Source organism: Mobula hypostoma, chromosome 5 (assembly GCF_963921235.1).
Source record: "Mobula hypostoma chromosome 5, sMobHyp1.1, whole genome shotgun sequence".
Taxonomy (NCBI): Eukaryota; Metazoa; Chordata; class Chondrichthyes; order Myliobatiformes; family Myliobatidae; genus Mobula; species Mobula hypostoma.
Window position 1 is genome coordinate 75,905,244 of NC_086101.1, and position 22,098 is coordinate 75,927,341.

Here is a 22,098-nt window from a genome sequence, read left to right on the forward strand (position 1 = left end):
TCCTGGATGCCCTGCTTTTTCCCTTTGTCCTTTCCACTCTCCTCTCCTATCAGATTTCTCCTTCTCCAGCCTTTTACCTTTCCCACCCACCTGGCTTCACCTATCACTTTCTAGCCTCCATCTCCTCCCCCCACCTTTCATTTCCGTCGTCTCCCCCGTTCCTTTCCAGCCGGGAAGAAAGGGCTTGGTCTGAAACGACGGGACTGTTTATTCATTTCCATGGATGCTGCCTGACCTGCTGAGTTTCTCTAGCGTTTTGCGGGAGTTGCTTTGGTTGTGTTTACCATCTGCGGAATTTCCTGTGTTTATGATTCTAATTCAACAATTTCCTTCTTTTTATCTCCCTCTAGTGGTGATCTTTGTGTGCGTTCCCCCCTCCCTCCCCCAGGAGGATCTCTGCAGAATCCAGGGAAACAGTAACAACACTAAATCTGCACCTTCATTTTTAAGACTCTCCGATGCCATGGGAATGAACGTGGCGGGTCTGTTCGTTGCCACAATACCTGGTTAAGTCCGGAACGAATCTCAAGGTTGTATAATATTTTCGTACTTTGATAATAGACATACTTTAATCACGCTGACAAAGTAATTCGGTATACTGCAAGCAGGGCCAGAAAATGATCTTTGTCACTTAAGTAGTCAGCGAGGAGACAGTGACGTCCTTGCAATGGTTCGATGCCTTTTCGGAAAATAATTGCTGGCTAGCCTGACGATTTGAACAGGGAGAGAGAGGGAAAAAAACAATGTAACGCGTTCTTGGCAACGCGCTGCGCTCGCAACCTGTTCACGCACGGCGCTGTTTCTTTCTCGCCGCCCGACTCGGGCACCGCACAGGGGGCGGGACAGGAGCAGCGCTCGGCCGGTCACCGCGGACAGAGACTCCCCCTGTCTCCGCCTTGGCGTTCGGGTTCGGTGGCGGGGGCCAGTTCAGTCGGGCCCGACCGCAGCACCGCTGGGTGAGTGTGGGGCAAGCGGAACAGGGCACCAATCAAAACAAAACGTCGCTGTTTTATATAGAAAGGGGGGTGTCGTTTATGTTGTGTGACTCCTTTGTAACATTTGACGCCATATTTGCACCGTGGTTTTATGAAGGTAGTTTTTCCAAAAAAAATTGAACTCAAGCGTCGAAAGTGCTTCACTTTCGGTTTCTTTCTCCAGCGATAGTAGATAGGCCTGGTGGTGCATGCAGACATAGAAATTGGGGGAGACAGTCACTCGATTCATTCGTCTGTGCTGACCCTCTAACCAGACCCAAGTTGTGTCTTTCTTCAACTATTTATCACAGTTGAGACCCAAATGAAACGTATTTACACTTGAAGAGCAATGCTGATGTAAACAAACCCCGCAGGCATAGCAAGAAATATGTATCTAAATCCGGGGAATCTAAAATACCGACAGAAGGTAGCGGGGGAGGAGGAGAGGGGCTGCGAATATCTGCAAGGCCAGGCAGCGTCTGCGGAAGGAGATACAGAATATCGTGTTTTGGGTTTGATAAAAGTGTTCAGCTGGATTCACGGTGAACAGCAGGGCCCTGGGAGTGTCGTAGATACGAGGGATCATGTTTCACTGAAGTGGAGTCACAAGTAGATAGGGAGGTGACCAAGTTAGTTAGCAAGTGTTACTATCTCAATCTTTTTTGTGGTTATGATGGAACATTTGAAGCAATACACAAATATAATTTCAGACTGCTTGCATCACATAGGAATTTGGAGAAATAAATTGACTTATTGAATATAATATGCTGAATTGTAAAATGGTGCTGACGCTTTGAAATAGTTCAACTAAGCTAAAAATGTTTTGTTGATGATTTTTGTTTGTACTCGGTGTCTGAGGCTTCTTGCTTAAATGTCCAACAATAATCTGCCAGCATTGGTGGATTCCAGTTCCCCCCATACCACTTCTCCATGACGGCAATGTCCTGGTGAATCCTTTCATTATGACTGTCACTGACAGTGCCAAGAATTGCAGGGAAGAGGTCTAAGTGGAAATGCAGGAAATGAATCTTCAGTGACATCTTGCACTTCATGGTTTTGTGTACTTGAAGCATTTTGTCAAACAGTTTCGTGCTCTGTAGTTGTCAAAAAAAAATTCAACAACCTTGAATGCCTTCCATGTGGTTTTCATTCAGGGTATTGAGCATAGAAGTCAAGCGGTTGTACAAGAGTGTGAGGCTGTACTTGTAGTATTGTGTTCAGTTTTCTGCACCTTGCTATAGGAAAGATGTTATTATATTCCAAAGAGTACAGGAAAGATTTGCAAGGATGTTGCCAAGAATTGAAGGACTGAGTTACTGGACAGGCTAAGACTTCATTCTGTGGAGTGCAGGAGACTGCGAGGTGATCTTATAAAGGAGTATAAAATCATGAGAGACATAGTATAGGGTGAATGAACTCAGTCTTTTTCCCAAAGTTGAGGAGCCAAGAACTAGAGGGAATAGTTTCAAGGAGAGAGGCGAAAGATTTATTAAGAACTTGAGGGGCAACTTATTTTTAAATAAGGGTAGTATCTATGTGGATTGAACTGCCAGAGGAAACTTTGAGGAAGGTACTTTTAAAAGACAGTTGGACAGGTACATGGACCAGAAAAGTTTAGAACAGGGGTTCCCAACCTGGAGCCCGTGGACCCCTTGCTTGATGGTATTGGTCCATGGCATAACAAAGGTTGGGTACCGCTGGTATTGAGGGATATGAGCAAATGGGACAAGCTTGGATTAGCAGTTAGGTCAGCATGGGCCAGTTGGGCTGCCTCCATTGCTGTACCTGACTTAATAGTCAAGCAGCATATGTGGAAAAAGAAACCAGTCAATACTTTGGATCAGCAACTCTTCCTCAGAACTGAGGAAGAGTTGGAGACACAAGGAACCGCAGCTTCTGGAATTTGGAGCAGCAAGCAACCTCCTGGAGGAGCTCAGTGGCTGGAGCAGCATCTCTGAGGTGGTGGGGGGGCGGGGGGGGGAGGGAGGAATTGTCAATGCTTCAATTGGAAATCCCGCATTGGAGAAGAATGAGATGTGATAAACAAGACTATATGGGGACAAATTAGGACAGATCAAATGATAAGGAGCTTCAGCAATACATATTAAAGAAATGGTGTGAAAAAGAGACACAGAGCATAGACCAACCCAATACTTGGTGTAAAAAAAACTTGCCCCTCGCATCGTCTTTGAATTTACATCCTCTCACCTTCAATGCATTCCCTTTGGTATTAGGCATTTCAACCCTGAAGATACAGTGCCTTGTAAAAGTATTCAGTCCCTCAACCCTTTGTTCACATAGGTGAGTACTACAACCAGGAATTTTGAATCAATTTATCTGAGAGGTTTTATCTATGAATCACATGCATTTTTTTCCACAGTAGAGTCCGAAAAACAAGGAAAATTGTAAAGCATGAGAAGCTCAAAATTCAAGAAGTGAAATGTTAACGGTTTAAAAGTATTCATTCCCTTTGCTCAGTACTTGGTTGAGCTACCTCTTGCAGCTATTACAGCCAATAGTCTTTTTGAATAAATCTCTCTTAACTTTGTTTATCGATAATGTGATGGAGCAAGATTTGCCCATTCCTCCTTGCAAAATTGCTCAAGCAGTGCCAGGTTTGGACAATGTTTTTCGGGTATTGGCTGTTTCTCCCTGGCCTTCAGCAGCTGCTTTATTATGTGTTTATACTTCCAGAACATTTTCTCCTCCTCTTCCTCTGCCCACACCTCCAGCATCTTCTAGTCGGCAGCAATCTATGACTTTCCTCTCACGCAAACACGAGGAAATCTGCAGATGCTGGAATTTCAAGCAACATACATAAAAATTGCTGATGAATGCAGCAGGCCAGACAGCATCTATAGGAAGAGGTACAGTTGAAGTCTCGGCCCAAAACATTGACTGTACCTCTTCCTATAGATGCTGCCTGGCCTGCTGCGTTCACCAGCAATTTTTATGTGTATGACTTTCATCTTCTGTGCCTGGACCCGGTAGGAGATGTTTCCTTTGCTCCCCCATCTCTGCAAGTTTAAACATGCAGATTTTTAAAATTGTCCTAGTTCTGAAGAAGAGTCATCAATGTGAGAAGTGAGTTGATTTATGATTGTCATACATAACCGAGGCACATTGGAAAACGTGTCTAGCATTCTGTCCATACAGATCTATTCATAACACTGCACTGAGATGGTAGAAGGTGAAACAATCACAGTACAGAGTAAAGTAACAGTACTGAGAGAGTGCAGAGCAGTTACACTGGGGATCGCATCCTGGGATCCTCTCACCTCTTGATTAATAGTATTAGTCCATGGCATAAAAAAAGTTTGAGAACCCCCTGAGCTAGACAATAAGGTGCATGGTCACAGTAAAGTAGATTGTGAGGTCAAGAGCCCATTACATCATACTAGGGGATCGTTCAATAGTCCTATGACAGCATGATAAAGGCTATCCTGCTTTCTGCTTTTGTATCTTATGCCAGTTGTGGAGGGGAGTGAATGCCCTGCATGGGTAAGATCTTTGATTATATTGGCTGCTTTACTGAAACAGAAGTGTAGACAGAGGCCATGGAGGGGCAGCTGTTTTCCATGATGTGCATCCTCTCTAAAACCTCAACATCCATCCAGTAACGGGGTGATACTTGCAGAGCAAGATGCCTTACCAACCTGCAATGCACCCAGATAGGTTGCTGTCTGTGGTGGCTTGATTTAAAAATCGGTGAGTGTCATATGGGTCATGCCCAATTTCTTTAGCCTGGCCAGGCAGTCATGAGTGTACAGGGAGTGGAGTGGGGGGTGAGTATTCAATCAGTTCTGGAACATCTTGATGCTGAAGATGCATACATCAGGATGCTTTTCACTGACTGCAGATCAGCATTCAACACCATCCCCTCATACCACCTGGTTCAAGATCAGATGCTACCCCACAACCAATGATCTCACTTTAAGGACTCTTTATTTATTATCTCATGTTCTCGTTATTAATTGCTATTTATTTATATTTGCATTTGCACAGTTCGGTGTCTTCTGCACCCTGGTTGATCTTTCACTGATCCTGTTATAGTTACTGTCGGGAGAAGATGGTGGCGCCACGCAGTGCGTGCGGCCTGTCCGGTGAAATGATACCGTATTTGTTAAATAGGGGCCATGCACAATTCTGATTTGATGGAGACAGACGTGAGAAGCACAGAGGAACATCTGGAGAAACTTCTGAAATGCCTGGTTCTCTGCCGCTGCTACTGTGCAATCGAGAATCTCCGGAGGGAAGGCCCCAAATCCTCGGTTTTGCCTGTTGCTGGTTGCTGGGGCTGGGGCCGAAGAGCCCGGCAGAGATGGTGCTCGGTGTCAGAGGGCTGGTCGGAGGCTCGAAGTTTTCGGATGACTCAGAGTCGGACTGTGGTCAGGTGCTTCCAGGAAGCTGCATCAGCAAGTTTGCGGCGCTGGAAGCTCATGGCAGGAAGAGAGTTTTCTTCCTTCTCCTGTCTGCGTGAGATGATGGGACTTTCGAGAGACCGAACTTTTTTTTTACTGTGCCCATGGTCTGTTCTTCATCAAGTTACGGTATTGCTTGCACTGTTGTAACTATATGTTATAATTATGTGGTTTTTGTCAGTTTTTCGTCTTGGTCTGTCTTGGGTTTCTGTGATATCACACCGGAGGAACATTGTATCATGTCTTAATGCATGCATTACTAAATGACAATAAAAGAAGACTGCGTGTTCCTCATAATCTAATCTAATCCTACAGATTTGCTGAGTATGCTCACAGGAAAATGAATCTCGGTTGTAAATGATATATATGTATTTTGATAGTAAAAGTTAATTTGAAATTTGAACTTTGAACTCATCACTAAACTTCAAGACCTGGGCCTCAGTTCCTCCATGTGCAAGTGGATCCTTGATTTCCTCACTTGCAGACCTCTGTCAATACAGATTAACGACGACATCTCCTCTACAGTCTCCATCAGCACATGTGCACTACAAGCCTGTGTTCTTAGGTGCTTAGCCCCCCTGCTCTATTTGCTTTATGCCTATGTTTGTGTAGTGAAGTACAGCTCTAATGCCATATTTAAATTTGCCAACAACGCCATTGTTGTTGGCAGAATCAAAGCACCGTTGATGTAAGCAGAAGCATGTGCACTTTCGTGCTGACATTGTAGGAAAGGTGGTTGTCATGACAGCATTTCACCGGCTCTGTCTCCTTGTACTCTGTCTCAGCACTAATTGAAATATGGCCCTCTGCAGTAGTGTTATTTGTAAACTTGTAGAAGGAGATAGATCAGAATCTGGCCACGCAATCATGAGTGTATAAGGAGTAGAACAGGGGCTGAGAACTTCCCTCGTGGGCACCAGTGTTGAGAAAACATCATGGTAGAAGTGTTGCTGCCCATCCTTACTGATAGTTGTCTGTCGGTCAGGAAGTCATGGATCCAGTTGCAAAGTTGGGTCTTCGGAGATGAGTTTGCCTACAAGTGTTGAAAGTGGAGCTGCAGTGATAAAGGACCATCGATATTACATCTGTTTCTCTTTCCACAGATAGTTCCTGATCTGCTAAATGTTCCAGCATTTGTATTTCAGCTATCGAGCTTATTGGATTGCTAACTATCGCGGTAACATATGGTTTCTTGTATCACTGCAGATGCTCCAAGCCTCTCTGAAAATGGAGTCAGACTGGGCAGAGAGGACCATTGCTGTGTCGGGCTTCCCTGATGATAAGTTCTCTGACGCAATCATGACTGACAAACTCACCATTCATTTCTTAAGGCCGAGGAATGGGGGTGGTGAGGTGGAAGATGTCATCTATCCAACTGATATCCCTGGTGTTGCTTATGTTATATTTGAAAAGAAGGAAGGTAAGTTTATAGAGCAATGAATGGAAGAAAAGACCAGTGTGTGGTGACCTCTATCTACCCCATAAATACATCTCAAAATACCAATAGATTTTCTGGTGTGTTTCCCACAGAAACCAAGTGTAAGGTGAATTTTGCTTGGGCAATGCCGTCAGTGTAGGTATGGTAATCTGGGGCTTTTATTTTTGGTGTTAATGAATGATGGTGTCACAGTAAGGGACTGAAGAAGGACTGCAGATTTAAACTTGAAATGTACCTTCTTGCTCTGTCACAGCATTTGGGAATTACTGTATTCATCTTTGTTTCCCATCCCGATGATGTCAGTCTTCATAAACCTGCTTTTATTAAGGATAGTCTTTTGTAGTTCTTTCTTTCTGTTCTCCCCAGTGTCAATGATGCAGACCACTGTTTTTATGTGACCTACCACAGACTTCTTACTGCTCAATCTAGCTAATTTTCTTGTCTTTTAGCTAATTTATCTAGCTGCCCTGCCCATTAGTTTTAAGTATATGACTCTTTTTCACCATGTTTTGTCTTGTTAGCAGTAGTGTGGTTTTTTTTGCGTCATGTTCTTTATCTGTGGGGCGTATCAGATTACTTTTTCTTTCATCCATAGGATTCGGAAGTCACAAGTCAAGCTGATTTATTTTTTCTGTTTTTCTTTGATTGCCCTTAAGGGGGCAGCAGTGAGGTGCCCGCCTGAACTGCTACAGCCTTTCCGGTCAAGGTGTTGCCATTGGTTTGGAGGGTCTTCAGGATTTGGAGCCAGCAATGATGAGGAAACAATGTTGTTTCCCTAGTTAAGATAGTGTGTAGCACAAAGGGGAGACTAGATGGTAGCAATTCCATGTCCCTGTCCTTGTCCTAGATACAGGGGTTCTTAACCTCGGGTTCACCAGACCCCTTGTTTCATGGTAGGGGGTCCATAGATGTAAGGAAGATGAAGGGATATAAACATGGTGTAGGTAGGAGGGATTATTGTTTAGGTGTTTTCGATGTGCTTTTTAGCTGGTTTGGCACAAAATTGTGGGCCAAATGGCCTGTTCTGTTCTGTACCCTTCTCTGTTCTATGTAAAGAAGGTGTTTAGTGCACTGGCCTACAGTCAGGGCATTGAGTATAGGAGTGGGCCCATTATGTTGCAGTTGTACTGGTGAAGCCATACCTGGAGAGTAGCGCACAGTTTTAGTTACCCTTTTATCAGAATTAAATTGGAAAGAGTGCTAAATAGATTGATAAGGACTTGAGGGCCTAAATTATAGAACAAAGTTGAACAAGCTAGGGCTTAATTCTGTGGAGAGTACAAGAATGAGGGCTGAAAAAGATCATGAGGGGTATAGATGAGGTGAATATATAGTCTTTTACTTAAAAAAAACTACAGGATATAAGCTTAAATTGAGACATAAAAGATTTAAAAGGGATCTTAGGAGCACCTTCTTCACACCAAGAGTGGTGTTTATATGGAACAAGCTGTGCTAGAACATTGTTGAGGCAGATACAGTAACAAAATCTAAACCATGTTTGGACAGGTACATGGATAGTAAAGGTTTAGAGCAGGGGTTCCCAACCTGGGTCCACGGACCCCTTGGTTAATGGTAGGGGTCCATGGCATAAAAAGGTGGTGAACTCCTTGTTTAGAGGGAGATGGGCCAATTGCAGGCAAATGGGACTAGCTTAGATGAGCATGTTGGCCAGCATAGACACGATGGGCTGAAAGACCTGTCTCCATGCTGTATAATTGTGAGTTAATGACTGGTAATGGTGGGCCCTCTGGAATGGTCACATGATAAATGTTAAAGGTCGATGGTCAGGTTTTCTTGTTAGAGATAAACACAGTGTCACGTAAATCCTACTAGCCCGTTTAATAGTTCTTGCTGGACTGCAGTCTGAGTGTTAGTGAAGCAGTAAATACTTGCATTCAGTATCTGGCCACCCCTTTTTATTTTGTTGCTATTTTGTGTGATGTTGATCGGGGCAGCCTGCAGATAACGAACGACGCAGCACTAGATTGAACTGAACTGAGCTGTACTGAATATGCCTGGATTCTTTCAATGACTTTGTGGATTGGTGTTTTTATATTTGGTGTTTTTCACTCGTTTAGAGGGAGATGGGCCAATTTGTTTTTTTTTGTTTGGAGCAATTTGTTTTTGGAGTTGGTTTGATGTTTTTTTTCTTTTGTTTCGTGGCTGTCTGTGGAGAAGATGAATTTCAGGGTTGTAGACTACGTACTTTGGCAGTAAATGTACTTTGAGTCTTTGTATCTATTGTAACTGTAAGTAAATATAAAATTATTAGCAAACATCCATTCAAAAGCAGGGAAAGCAGAGCACTGAAACAGTCCAGGTCTGTTAGTCTTTATGTTCTCCATTTGGTGTTTCTGACTGCTCATCAACAAACACCATGTCCCTGCTTTGGTATCTTTTTTAAGTTAATTTTAGATCTTTTAAGTTACTCACATGTACACTCATACGTATACATACAGCATGTAAATGCCATCACAATGAAGGCATGACAGCCATTACTTTCTTGAAGTTTGCGTAGATTTGCATTGTTACCAAAAACTTTGACAAACTTCCATAAGTGCATCATGGATAGTATCCTGACTGGTTGCATCACAGCCTAGTTTGGAAACAGCAATGCCCAGGAAAGAAAAATCTACAAAAAGTGGTAGATACAGCCCAGTCTGACACAGACAAAGCACCCCCCCCCACCCACCATTGAGCACATCTACAGGGAGCTTTGCCACAAGAAAGCAGCGTCCATCATCAACGACCCCCATCATTCAAGCCGTGCTGTCTTCTTGCTTCTACCATTGGGCAGGAGCCTTAGGTCCCACACGATCAGGTTCAGGAGCAGTTTTACTCTGCAACCTTCAGACTCCTGAACCAGCAGAGATAACTTCTCACCTCACTGCTAGACTCCATTCACAACCTATAGACTCACTTTCAAGGACTTTAAGCTCATTCTCAGTATTATATATTTACGTTTTTTAAATTATTATTTGCATGATTGGTTGTTTGTCAGTCTTTGTTTATGTATAGTTTTTCATAAATGCTATTGCATTTCTTTCTTTTCCTGTGAATGCCTGCAAGAAATTGAATCTCAGGGTAGTGTATGGTGACATATATGGACTTTGATAATAAAATTTACTTTGACTTTGACCAGGTTCCCTCTCTCACGCTCACTCCCCCATATTATTAGAACAGCTGATGATGACTGTATTTCAAAAGCTCTTGGACAGGATTACCTTCCAGTCCATTGAAATAACATGGCGTTGTCTAAAAAATATTTGTTTATCATCAAATGCATTTTTTTTAAAGTTATGGATAGCGTCCTGGGACGTGATCAGCATGTGTTCGAAGACAAACTGCTCCAAAAGAAATATCCATTGAAAATCGCACAGAAAAGCCCGGATGTAAGTGCCTGCAGCCAAATCTGCTGTTTGATCTATTCGTGCTCCTGGTTCACTGTTTCTTTGTTTCAATTTCTCATTCTGACGTTTAAGTTCCTCTGCAGCCTTGGCTTTCCCTACACCTATATCCTTCCCAGCACTACAAGCTGCCTGCAACCTTGTTCCTCCAACTCTGGTAACTTGCGTATGCCCCACTTTTGTCTTCAAGCAGCTAGGTTCGATGCTCTGCAGATCCCTTCCCAATCTGCAGTGTGTTGTCCACCACTTTTTGAATAAGTTATTCAACTGTTATACTAATTATATTGTAATTGGAATTAATTACAATTGTAATTATTCTAATTGTATGATATAGTTGAGTTTCTTATTTATTTACAGTTTAAGTAAAAGCAAGTAGTTGCGAATACTAAACATCACAAAGAAAATGGTGCTTTTTTTGAAGTGCACAGAGAACATAAAATAAGTAAAGTTTTTAAAAAAATGTTATTTAATTTGAAAATTTGTTAATCTGAGGGATATTGCTAAGTATTGATGATTCATTGGTCTGCGTATGCTTGTAATCAAATCCCTGAACGCCATCACACATGCAGAAGAAATTACTGAGAGAGCAAAGGTGTGTTAAGCCTTAATGTGGAAGGATTTGAAGTCTTTTTATTATTATATGGGCCCTGGTTGGGATTGTGCCTGTACTGTTTTAGCTTCCTTACCCTAGAAAGAATGTAGTTCCTACAGGAAGAGTGCGTTAAAGATTCACTGGACTGGTTCCAGATATGGCAATAGACAATAGTTGCAGGAGTAGGCCATTCGGCCCTTCGAACCAGCACTGCCATTCACTGTGATCATGGCGGATCATCCACTATCAGTATCCAGTTCCTGCCTTATCCCCATAACCTTTGATTCCGCTATCTTTAAGAGCTCTATCCATCTCTTTCTTGACAGCATCCAGAGACTTGGCCTCCACAGCCTTCTGGGGCAGAATTCCATATACCCACCATTCTCTGGGTGAAAAAGTTTTTCCTCAACTCCATTCTAAATGGCCTACCCCTAATTCTTAAACTGTGGCCTCTGGTTCTGGACTCACCCATCAGCGGGAACATGCTTCCTGCCTCCAGCGTGTCCAATCCCTTAATAATCTTATATGTTTCAATAAGATCCCCTCTCAGCCTTCTAAATTCCAGAGTATACAAGCCCAGTCGCTCCAATCTTTCGACATATGACAGTCCCGCCATCCCAGGAATTAACCTTCTGAAGCTACGCTGCACTCCCTCAATAGCAAGAAGTCCTTCCTCAAATTTGGAGACCAGAACTGCACACAGTACTCCAGGTGTGGTCTCACCAGGGCCCTGTACAGCTGCAGAAGGACCTCTTTTCTCTTATACTCAATTCCCCTTGTTATGAAGGCCAGCGTGGCAGTTCCTATATGAAGAGAGACTGTAAACTGGGACTACTGGGACTGTATTCTTTAGAGTTGACAAAAATGAGTGGAGATTGCATCTTATTTTACAGGGTATGCAAAGTGGTTCTGCTAATTTTATTGAAGTTTAAACAGGAGGAATTTCTTTAGCCAGAGAGTGGTGAATCTGTGGGATTCACTGCCACATTGGGTTTATTTAATGTGGAGGTTGATAGGTTCTTGGTTAGTCAGGGCATCAAAGGTTACAGGGAGAAGGCAGGAGAATGATTGAATGGCAGAGCAGACTTGATGGGCTGAATGGCTTAATAATACCTACGTCTTATGGTCTTAAAGGGATTACTTCAGGGAAGATGTTTGCCCTGTTTGAGGAATCTTGGTGCAGAGGACCCAGTATGGGGTAGGTCGATTAGGATAGAAATAGAGCCATTTTGTCATTTAGAGCAGGGGTTTCCAACCTTTTTTATGCCATTAAGCAAGGGGTCCATGGAACCCAGGTTGCAAACCCCTGACTAAGAGGCTGTGGAGGCTATTCCAAAAACAGATCTATATATTTCAGGATATTAATGGAGTCAGGAATAATCACAATTACATGAAAGGACAGGCAGGAAGGCATAAGCGGTGGTGTGGTTCCGTGCAAGATTTCCTCTGATCGTAATGAACTGTAGAGCAGACTTGGAAAGTGGTCTGACCTACACCTGCTGTTGCATCTTAAGTCATGAGGTTATGGGTCAAAAAAACATTTTTCAGAACCAGTGGGATAATATTTAGACTTTTAGTGAGATTTATTTGAGGAATTTTCTATTCAAAGGCTAACACATTGCTGTGTAACTGTCAGCACAGGAATGCTTCATTCTAGACTCCCCTGCATGATGAACTTCCCTCAGATTCTACCACTCAATTCCCAGTAGCCAAATACCCTACCAATTCTTTAGGATGTGGGGGGGGGTGGGAGGAAACTGGGGCCCTTTGGGGGAAAGCCCCACATTGTCACAGGACGAATCTGCTAACAGAGGGCAGAAGTACTGGAGTCAGGATTGAACCCATGTTTCTAGGAGTTTGAGACGACAGTTTTCCCTGTTCGATCCCTGTGCCAGCCTACAAAAGTTTATTTTCTACTCCCTAGCCCTTCCAAGTGGTGATCCAAAGCACTTTATAAATGTGGCATTTCTGCCTCTACTCCACTTGCAGGCAGGACTGTCGTTTTCAGTAGCCCTATGACAGTTCATATTACAAGACAATCCATGCCACATTATAAATAATAGTTAAACTTGTGTGTTATTCACAGGTCTTTTCAGCTGTCGCAGTTGATGTGGACTTCTCAATGTTTGAGAACAGTTCGAAAGTGGAAGATGTTTGTAGAGCATTTAGAAGCAACAACAGAAACTTACAGTTTTCTCAGAGGCACGATGGAAAGCTTCATGTTTCGGGCTCCTTCTCTGCGTTGAAAGAACTTAGAAAAGAACTTCATAAAACAATAGGTGAACGCCGAGGAATTAATTTCCAAGACTCCACAATGAAAGCTGGAATAGATGACTCAGAAGGGAAGTCTGGAATGTCTCCGCATAATTATGCAACATGGTCAGTCCATCAACAGTATACAGCATCACCGAATTATGGAGACAGGGATACCTTGGATCCTGCTGAATTCCAGGAGGAATCAACGATTATTCTAGATGCAGATATTTTTTCATACATTGATAAGATTTGTAAAAAGCAGTATGAACAGTTACTTAGTGTTAATTGTGTGAATGCCAAACCAGTAAACCACGATAATATAACATTTCTCCACCTATTTGAACCTAGTAGATTGAAACCATCTGATCTGAAACTGGCAAAGTACGAATTGGAAATGCTCATCAGCAAAATGCAGAAAATCCTAGTGATTGAGAGAATAAGACTGGACGGAGACAGACTGAAGAGCAAGACATTAACGGCATGTAAAACAATCATGCAGACCTTCGATGCTGTTCTTGTTCGCTTCAGTGATGATTATGTGACACTTATAGGAAACCAAGATGATTGCAAACAATTCATAAGGAAGGTGGATGAGATGGTGCGGTCAGATCTTAATCGAGCACCATATGTATACCCAAGTCACCTGACATCAACTGAAAGCATGCATCAGTTTGCTCAGAGTATGGGTTCAGACTCTGCACGTGCATCGAATGTGCGCAGGCCCTTTGACAGCACCCTGCCATGCAACTTCAATGGACATATGACGGACCAGAGTGGCAGGTTCCAACGTCCCAAGAGTGTTCCTCATGGGAAGCAGGAAAGTTCGTCTGATTGTGCAGGTGCATCATTACCCAGTGAATGCCACAGAAAACAGACGGTCAAGAACAGTTCTAAGGTCTGATCGACCAGTGTGCACTACTGAGCGAGTGGCAGTCATTTCTTTGATTGGGTAAACTGCAGGTTAATTTTGTGTTTGTGGATGGCATAATTTTTCTAAAATACATGGGGGGAGGAAAAAAGATAATTCATTTGCAATTGTTATTTTCTCAGCCTGGTGCACCACATGCCAGTTTCAATGCATGCATTGTGAACTCAGTCCATTTCACCTTTCTGTCTGTCTCCATCTCAGGAGACAGATTATCAACCGACACCAACTGCAAATCCACTGACTACGCCTCTTCCCACCCAGTTGCTTGTAATGATGCTATTCCCCTCTCTCAGTTCCTCTGCTTTCACAGCGTTTGTTCTTAGGATGAGCTGTTCCATTCCAGGACATCCAAACCTTTTTTTTTCCAGAAAATGGGATTTCTCTTCCACTATTATCAGTGGTGCCCTCACCCATATCTCCTCCATTTTCTGCATGTCTGCCCTCACCCCATTAACTCTTCCCAATGTAATAGTGATTGAGTTCCTCCTGTCCTCACCTACCACCCCACAGCTAATCATACATCGCAAACTCTGCCATCTCCAGTGGGTTCCCAACCCCCCCCCACTCTGCTTTCCACACAAATCGTGCTTGTCATAATTCTCTTGTACTCGCGTTCCTCCTCACCGACCTCTTCCAGGCATTTATCCCTGCAACTCTGCTAAGTGCTACACCTGCCCCTACACCTCCCTCTCACCACTGTTCTGGCCCCTAGACAGTCCTTCTAGGTGAGGCGGTACTTCCCCTGCGAGTCTCTTATTTTGTGTAGTTTATTGAATCTGGTGCTGCAGACATGGCCACCTCTACATCAGTGAGAACTGATGCAGATTGGGGGTTTGCTTTGTCAGTCATCTTCGCTCCACCCACAGCAACAGCCAGGATATCCAGTTGCCCACCCATTACAATTCCGCTTCCCATTCCCACACTGACGTGCCTGTTCTTGGCCTGCTGTGCTGCCGCAATGAGTCAGGTGCTGGTTGGAGGAGCAGCACTTCATATTCCATCTTGGTAGTCTGCAACTTGACAGAATCAGCATTGATTTCTCGTAACTTCTAGTAACCACTCCCCTTTTTTCCTTCCCCATGTGCACCCTTTTATTTCCCCTCACTCCAATGGATTGCTCATCCGTTCTCCTCTCCTGCTCTCACAAGCTGCATGTCTCATCATCATCTTCCCTCCATGCCATCGTTTGCAGTCCTTTCCTATCAGATTCCTCCTTGTTCATTTCTTTGCTTCTTCTACCTCTGACCTCCTAGCTTCTCACATCATTCTCTTTCATACCTCAACCCACCTACTGTAACCCTCTCACCTGGACTCACCTATCACCTGTCAGCTTGTGCTCCTCTTCCCCCACCCTACTTTTTTAATTTATTTGGGTTTTCTGTCGCCTACCTTTCCAGTCCTGATGAAGGGCCTCTGCCCAAAATGTCAACTGTTCATTTCCCTCCATAGATGCTACTTCACCCGCTGAGTTCCTCCAGCACGTGTGTGTTGCTCATGATTTCCAGCATCTGCAGAACTTATTGCCTTCATAGTTATATTCCAAAATGGGTTAGGAAGCTGACACTTCTATGTAGAAGCTGTGCGACTTGTTGACAACTGGCAATCTTGGATCTGGTGTAACACACACAGTAGGTCAGGCATCATCTATATACGACCCCTCCATTGGCTAGGGTCGACCATGGATGTGACGTCCCTGCTATCTACGTGATACACAAGCCAGGGCAGTTCAATATGGAGAGCAAGCTGTTGCCCATGTAGCAAGCTCCCCTTCTCCACGAGGCTGATGAATACAAAGGAACGGCAGAGACCGATACAGTTTGGCACCAGCAGAGTCACAGGAGTTGCCAGTCCACATGGCACTCAGTGTAGGATTGTCTTAGGGACTCCAGCTCTGGATTTCCCCTTGGGGTTTACTCCTGAAGCCTTCCCTTCCCCGTAAGTGGGTATAGATGCAAGGCAGCAGAGGCCGAGTTTTTCTTCTCCAGGATGAGCTACCAATTATGACTGACAAGCCCCATCTGCCCAAAGTGACTGGTTTTAAGGCACCAGTAACCCATATCTGCCCCTTCTCCTGTCTGTGGAAATGGTTCTGCCAGACTTAGCAGCTAAGACACATGTGAAGACCAGGAGCTGGACTTGGTGGTCAGAGGCATTTTGAGGTGGACACCATGGGAGCATTTAATAGGTAGTGAGAGCTTGTTCCCTTTACCCTCCCTGGCTTTAACAACTTCAAGGAACCAGGTAGATTTATGGAGAGGAATAAACAGTTGCCCTTTCGGCATAAGACCCTTCATCAGAATATTGCTGAGTTCCTCCAGCATTCTGTGTGTGTGTTACTCTGGACTTACAGCATCTGCAGAATCTCTTCTGTTTTTATCTTACAGCTGCTGCACTATGTCCCTTGTACAAATGGATCGTCCAATATGGGTTTACAATGAATTTACTTTATCTCAAGTTGCCCACTGTGTATTGTAATTTCCAACACTAGGGTTTCGAGAAACTGCAAACGTTTTCTGAATTGTAATGAGATTATAATTCTAAAAGTAGAAAATCATTTGCAATCTGCACCTTTAAAAAAGAAAATAGTTGTACATATTGTTTCTAGATTCAGAGTGCTTATTATTAGGAACATACTCTTCTTAGGCTTCCAGCCGGCTACAGGTATTGGCTTTGACGACAAACTCTGCCATTTTCATTAGGGATGATGCCTAGGTATGTCTTATCCCCATCCTTCATCCTTCCTTGTTGGATAGTCCTCATGCAGTCAGGTTTCCACTGTCCCACCTTGTTTACAGATGAATTTCAGTTCTTACTTAGAGTGAGCTCTTCGTTAAAATTCTTTTCTTCTAGTTTTATTTAAATGGCTTCCTTCAGCAGGCCATCCCAAATGCCACTGGCGTGGCACAGTAGTTTTGTGCCATCAAAGTCAATCCTAATGCAATGTTTTACTACCACCGATTTCTCTGGGTAACCCAAAAGGATACACCTCCTGTGCTCCTTAATGTGGGTTTCCACCGTGCTGATCTACACTGCTCCGCATTCACGGGGAATCCTGCAAACGCAAGCTGACCTGAGTCCCAGGTCATTTTTGACCTGCATGAGCTATGATTTGAGCTTCTTTACAGGTTTGTGGCTGGTATTAATCTGGAACTTCTTCAGGCTCCTGGCAATCCTTCCAGAAACTGGAAATATAAGCTGGAGCAACGGGTTCCTCCTCATTGTTAAGTTTCCTGTTTTTTTTCCCCGTTGGCCCTTTTAAGAACCCAATTGATTTCCTTCACCTTGTAACCATTCTGAGGGAACAGAATACCAGCAGACTAGACATGCCCAGGCATCATCCCTGATGAAGATGGCAGAGTTACATTGGTTAAAGTTAATACCTGTATCCAGCTGGAAACCCAAGAAGAGTTTATTTGTCATAAATGCTGGGAATGCACTAGATCCTTTTTTGCTTATTATTACTTTAAATAAATTCACAGTCTTATACTTTGCTTGCAACGTATTTTTGTAATTGGTAACATCCAAGCATAATAGGAAGGAAATCTTATTAATAATTTAATTTTAAGATTGAAACCTGATTTTGATTTTTGATTTGAAGCCAGACCAGTGGGAATTCCATGTTATGTAAATTTCCTCATGTGGTAGTGATTGTGCAATGATTAGAAAGGAATATTTTATAAATATTTAAATATGAAATGTTTTGTAATTGTTGAACTAAATTTCCCTAATAAGGAAAATAATGCTCACTTTAAATGGCAGGTTTCATTATGGAAGACGTTCATTATCGTTATGGGGGTGTGAAATCAAGAATCTGTATTTGTAATCTAATGAACCATAAAATATCATATAAAGGTTTTATCAGTGCTCAGTGTTGTGTGTTCCATTGTGGCAGTTTATTCAAATTCATTATTAGATTAACTGTGTGGCAGTCATGCCCACAATAGCAGAGTGGTTATCACAATGCTTTATAGTGTCAGCGACCTGGGTTCAATTCCCACCGTTGCCTGTAAGGAGTTTGTATGTTCTCTCTGTGACCTTATGAGTTTGCTCCCACAGTCCTAAGACGTGCCAGTTGGTAGGTTAATTGGTCATTGTAAATTGTCCCATGATTAGGCTAGGGTTAAATTGGGGGTTGTTTGGCGACATGGCCTGAAGGGCCTATTCCATGCTGTATCTCAATAACTGATATTAAAAAATCTGGCATGGCCTTGGGAAGACCAGATTGAGGGTAAGAAAGCCAAATACCAGAGCTGGTGGAACAGTACCAGAGACGGGTGGAGAGCACAATGCAAGTCTATCGAGGTGGTTTGTAGAGGTTTTGCTGGCCACCATTCCCCAATCTCCACATACATTCTTTTTAGCTGAACACATGTAGACAGCTTTGGTTGTGCAGTTTGTTTTCTGTCCTAGCCCTACATAATTTATTTATAGTTTAGTTAATCAATTAAACCTTTGAGTACTTTTGATTGAATACATGGAACTTTTTAATTTTTCATATTCCTCGTTTGTAATTGGATCTGTTAAATCCATCAGTTCACAAGGACACATTTGTATTTGCAAAACAAAACTATTGATCAGAATCAGGTTTAATATCACCTGCATATGTTGTGAAATTCATTGACTGCAGCAGCAGTACAATGCTGTTAAGAGTGATTTTTGTGTTTAGGACACACACATTTAGAAGTTGGCTTTGGCTACCAGTCTTCACATCTGAATATATATTGTGGATTTAATTTGGTGTGCAGCTCTGAACAATGAGTTCTTAAAAGCTGTGAATCTCAGACCAGATAATGCTGATTAAAATTCATTTGGATGTCTGTGGTGTGGATGTGAATCAGGAGGTGTGAGGATTATATGTTGTTTGAAAGAAAGCATTATCAATACATTGTATATATGGAATTGCCCCTTGATGTTTGGCACATAAAATATGGAGCCCCACGTTGAGGCAGCGAGACCTTTTGACCAGAAACGCCTCCTTATGGTGCTGCTGTACCTAGTTTTGTCGAATAAAGAAGCTGCTTTGTATCTACCAGTAATTTTCTCTGGCGACTTCATTCACGCTACAACAATGCAATACATAATAATATAGACAGAAGCTGAATGGTGGGTGGGTGGAAGGCACTGCCAGTGAAGGTGATCGAGGCTGATACAATAGGGACTTTTAAGAGACTCTTAGATGGGTACATGGAGCTTAGAAAAATAGAGGGCTATGCGGTAGAGAAATTCTAGGCAGTTTCTTTGTGTGTATGTATGTATATATATATATATAGTAGTGTAAAATAGAAATTAAAAAGTTGTGAGGAGATAGTGTTCATGGGTTCAACATCCATTCAGAAGTCTGATGGCAGAGGAGAAGAAGCTGTTCCTGAATCGCTGAGTGTGTGCCTTCAGGCTTCTGTACCTCTTACCTGATGGTAGCAATGAGAAAAAGGCATGACCTGGGTGGTGGGGGTCCTTAATAATGTTGCCTTTATGAGGCATCACTCCTTGAAGCTGTCCTGGATACTGCGGAGGCTAATGCCCATGATGGAGTTGATTAAGTTTACAACTCTGCAGCACATTTCAATCCTGTGCAGCAGCCCCCCCCCCGACCCCCTGCCCTCCTAGACCAGATGGTGATACAGCCAGTTAGAATGCTCTCCATGGTACCTCTAGAGATTTGCAAGTGTTTTTGATGACATACCAAATCTGAAACTCTTAATGAAATATAGCCATTGTCATACCTTCTTTGTAACTTTGTTGATGTAGATGTACTCATCTCTATTATTACATTTACGAATGTTACTGGTTACTGCAACTCCGAACTTTCCAAATAATTTAATGTAAGAGATTGCAAAGGTCTGAACCTGAATGGTCTGTGGCAAACTAAAAAGAGCACATAGCAGGCATTGCATGTTCCCCGTGGCAGTGACCCGGGACTGGACACCAAATTCAGAGACCATTCGCAGTGGATCTTGCGAAGTCTTCGCAAATCTAGAGTGGCAGAGATTTCCTGCAGATTAGTAAAACAACACCCTGATGTAGATGTACTCACAGAATAATCATAACTTGTAGACCATGTGCCAAACATCTCCCTGGGTAAGTCTAATTTCACCAGACAGAATGAGTGGTTTAAGGCAGTCAGACCGCATGAAAAGTCACAGCATTTGCTTGTAGGGTTAATCAAATGATGGTGTAGTTAGGTGGTGCAGGAGTCTCCTGTGGAGCATAAATAGCAACATCGATCCTGGACATGTCCTTCTCTCACTTACCATCAGGAAGGACTTCCAGAAGTGTGAAGGCACACACTCAGTGATTCAGGAACAGCTGCTTCCCCTCTGCCATCAGACTTCTGAATGGATGTTGAACCCATGAACACTATCTCCTCATTAACTTTTTAATTTCTAATTTACACTACTATATATATATATGGTAGCTCATGATAAAATGGTGGAGCAGACTCGATGGGCTGCTAAATGGACATTGAATCCATCAGCACTACCTCACCTTTTTAATATTTATTTCTGCACTATTTTTAATTTAACCAATATACATGTATGTGTATATTATATATACATACTGTAATTGACTTGTTTATTTTTCTGTATTTATGCCGCATTGCCTTGTACTGCTGCCACTAAGTTAACAAATTTCACAACATACGCCGGTGATATTAAACCTGATTCTGAGAACAGGAGCAGAATTAGGCCATGCAGTCCATAAGACCATAAGACAAAGGAGCAGAAGTCAGCCATTCAGCCCATCGAGTCTGCTCCGCCATTTTATCATGAGCTGATCTATTCTCCCATTTAGTCCCACTCCCCCGCCTTCTCACCATAACCTTTGATTCCCTGGCTACTCAGATACCTATCAATCTCTGCCTTAAATGCGCCCAATGACTTGGCCTCCACTGCTGCCCGTGGCAACAAATTCCATAGATTCACCACCCTCTGGCTAAAAAAATTTCTTCGCATTTCTGTTCTGAATGGGCGCCCTTCAATCCTTAAATCATGCCCTCTCGTACTAGACTCCCCCATCATGGGAAACAACTTTGCCACATCCACTCTGTCCATGCCTTTCAACATTCGAACAGTCCACCAAGTATGCTCCACCATTCCATCATGGCTTATTTATTACCCTCTCAACCCCGTTCTCAGCCGCCTTCCCATAACCTTTGGCACTCTGACTAATCAAAAACTTATGTTCCAGAATAGTCAATGCCGGGGTACTCAGCAGGTCAGGCAGCATCTATGGGAAGGAATAAACAGCTGAGGTTTCTGGTCGAGACCCTCCATCAGCACTGGAAAAGAAGGGGGAAGAAGACAGATTAAGAAGGTAGAGGGAGGGGAGGAAGAAGTACAAGACTAGAAGGTGATAGGTGACAGTCAGGGGGAAGATAGATGTTTGGGCAAGTGGGGGAGATTGAAGTGAGAAACTGGGAGGTGATAGGTGGAAAAGGGCTGAAGAAGAAGTTATCTAATAGAAGACAAGAGTGGACCCTGGGAGAAGGGGAAGGAGGAGGGACACCAGAGGGAAGTGATAGGTGAGAGGAGAAGAGGTAAGAGGGGAGCCAGAGTGGGGAATGGAAGAAGAGGGAAGGGAGGCGGAAATTTACTGGAAGTTAGAGAAATCGAGGTTCATGCCATCAAGTTGGAGGCTACCAAGATAGAATATGAGGTGTAACTCTTCTTACCTGAGAGTCACCTCATCGTACCAATAGTGGAGGTCATTAACCCACATGTTGGAATGGGAATGGGCAGTGGCATTAAAATGGTTGGCCACAGGAAAATACCGCTTTTTGTGCATGGAGTGAAGGTGTTCAACAAAGCAGTTCCCTAATCTACATACCGCATTGGCAGCACTAGATATAGTAGATAACACCTACAGACTTGCTGATGAAGTGTCGTCTCACCTGGATGGACTATTTGGGACCAGAAATGGTGGTAAGAGAGGAGGTGAGTGGGCAGGTGTAGCACTTCTTTTGCTTGCATTAATAAGTGCCAGGACAAGATTAGTAGGGATGGATAAATATACAAGGGTATCATGGAGTGAGAAATCCCTGTGGATAGCAGAGAGTGGGGAGGAGGGAGGTAAAGATGTGTT

General features: G+C 43.2%; 1 protein-coding gene across 1 annotated transcript; it reads left to right on the forward strand.

Moving 5' to 3' along the window:
- Positions 1-762: 762 nt before the first annotated feature.
- On the forward strand, positions 763-19,005 carry LOC134346841 (RNA-binding protein 43-like). The gene is made up of 4 exons (XM_063048582.1): positions 763-956; positions 6,602-6,815; positions 10,131-10,225; positions 12,919-19,005. Exons 2-4 carry the CDS (start codon positions 6,602-6,604, stop codon positions 13,987-13,989), a joined length of 1,380 nt encoding a protein of 459 aa, XP_062904652.1. The 5' UTR covers positions 763-956; the 3' UTR covers positions 13,990-19,005.
- The last annotated feature ends 3,093 nt before the right edge of the window (positions 19,006-22,098 follow it).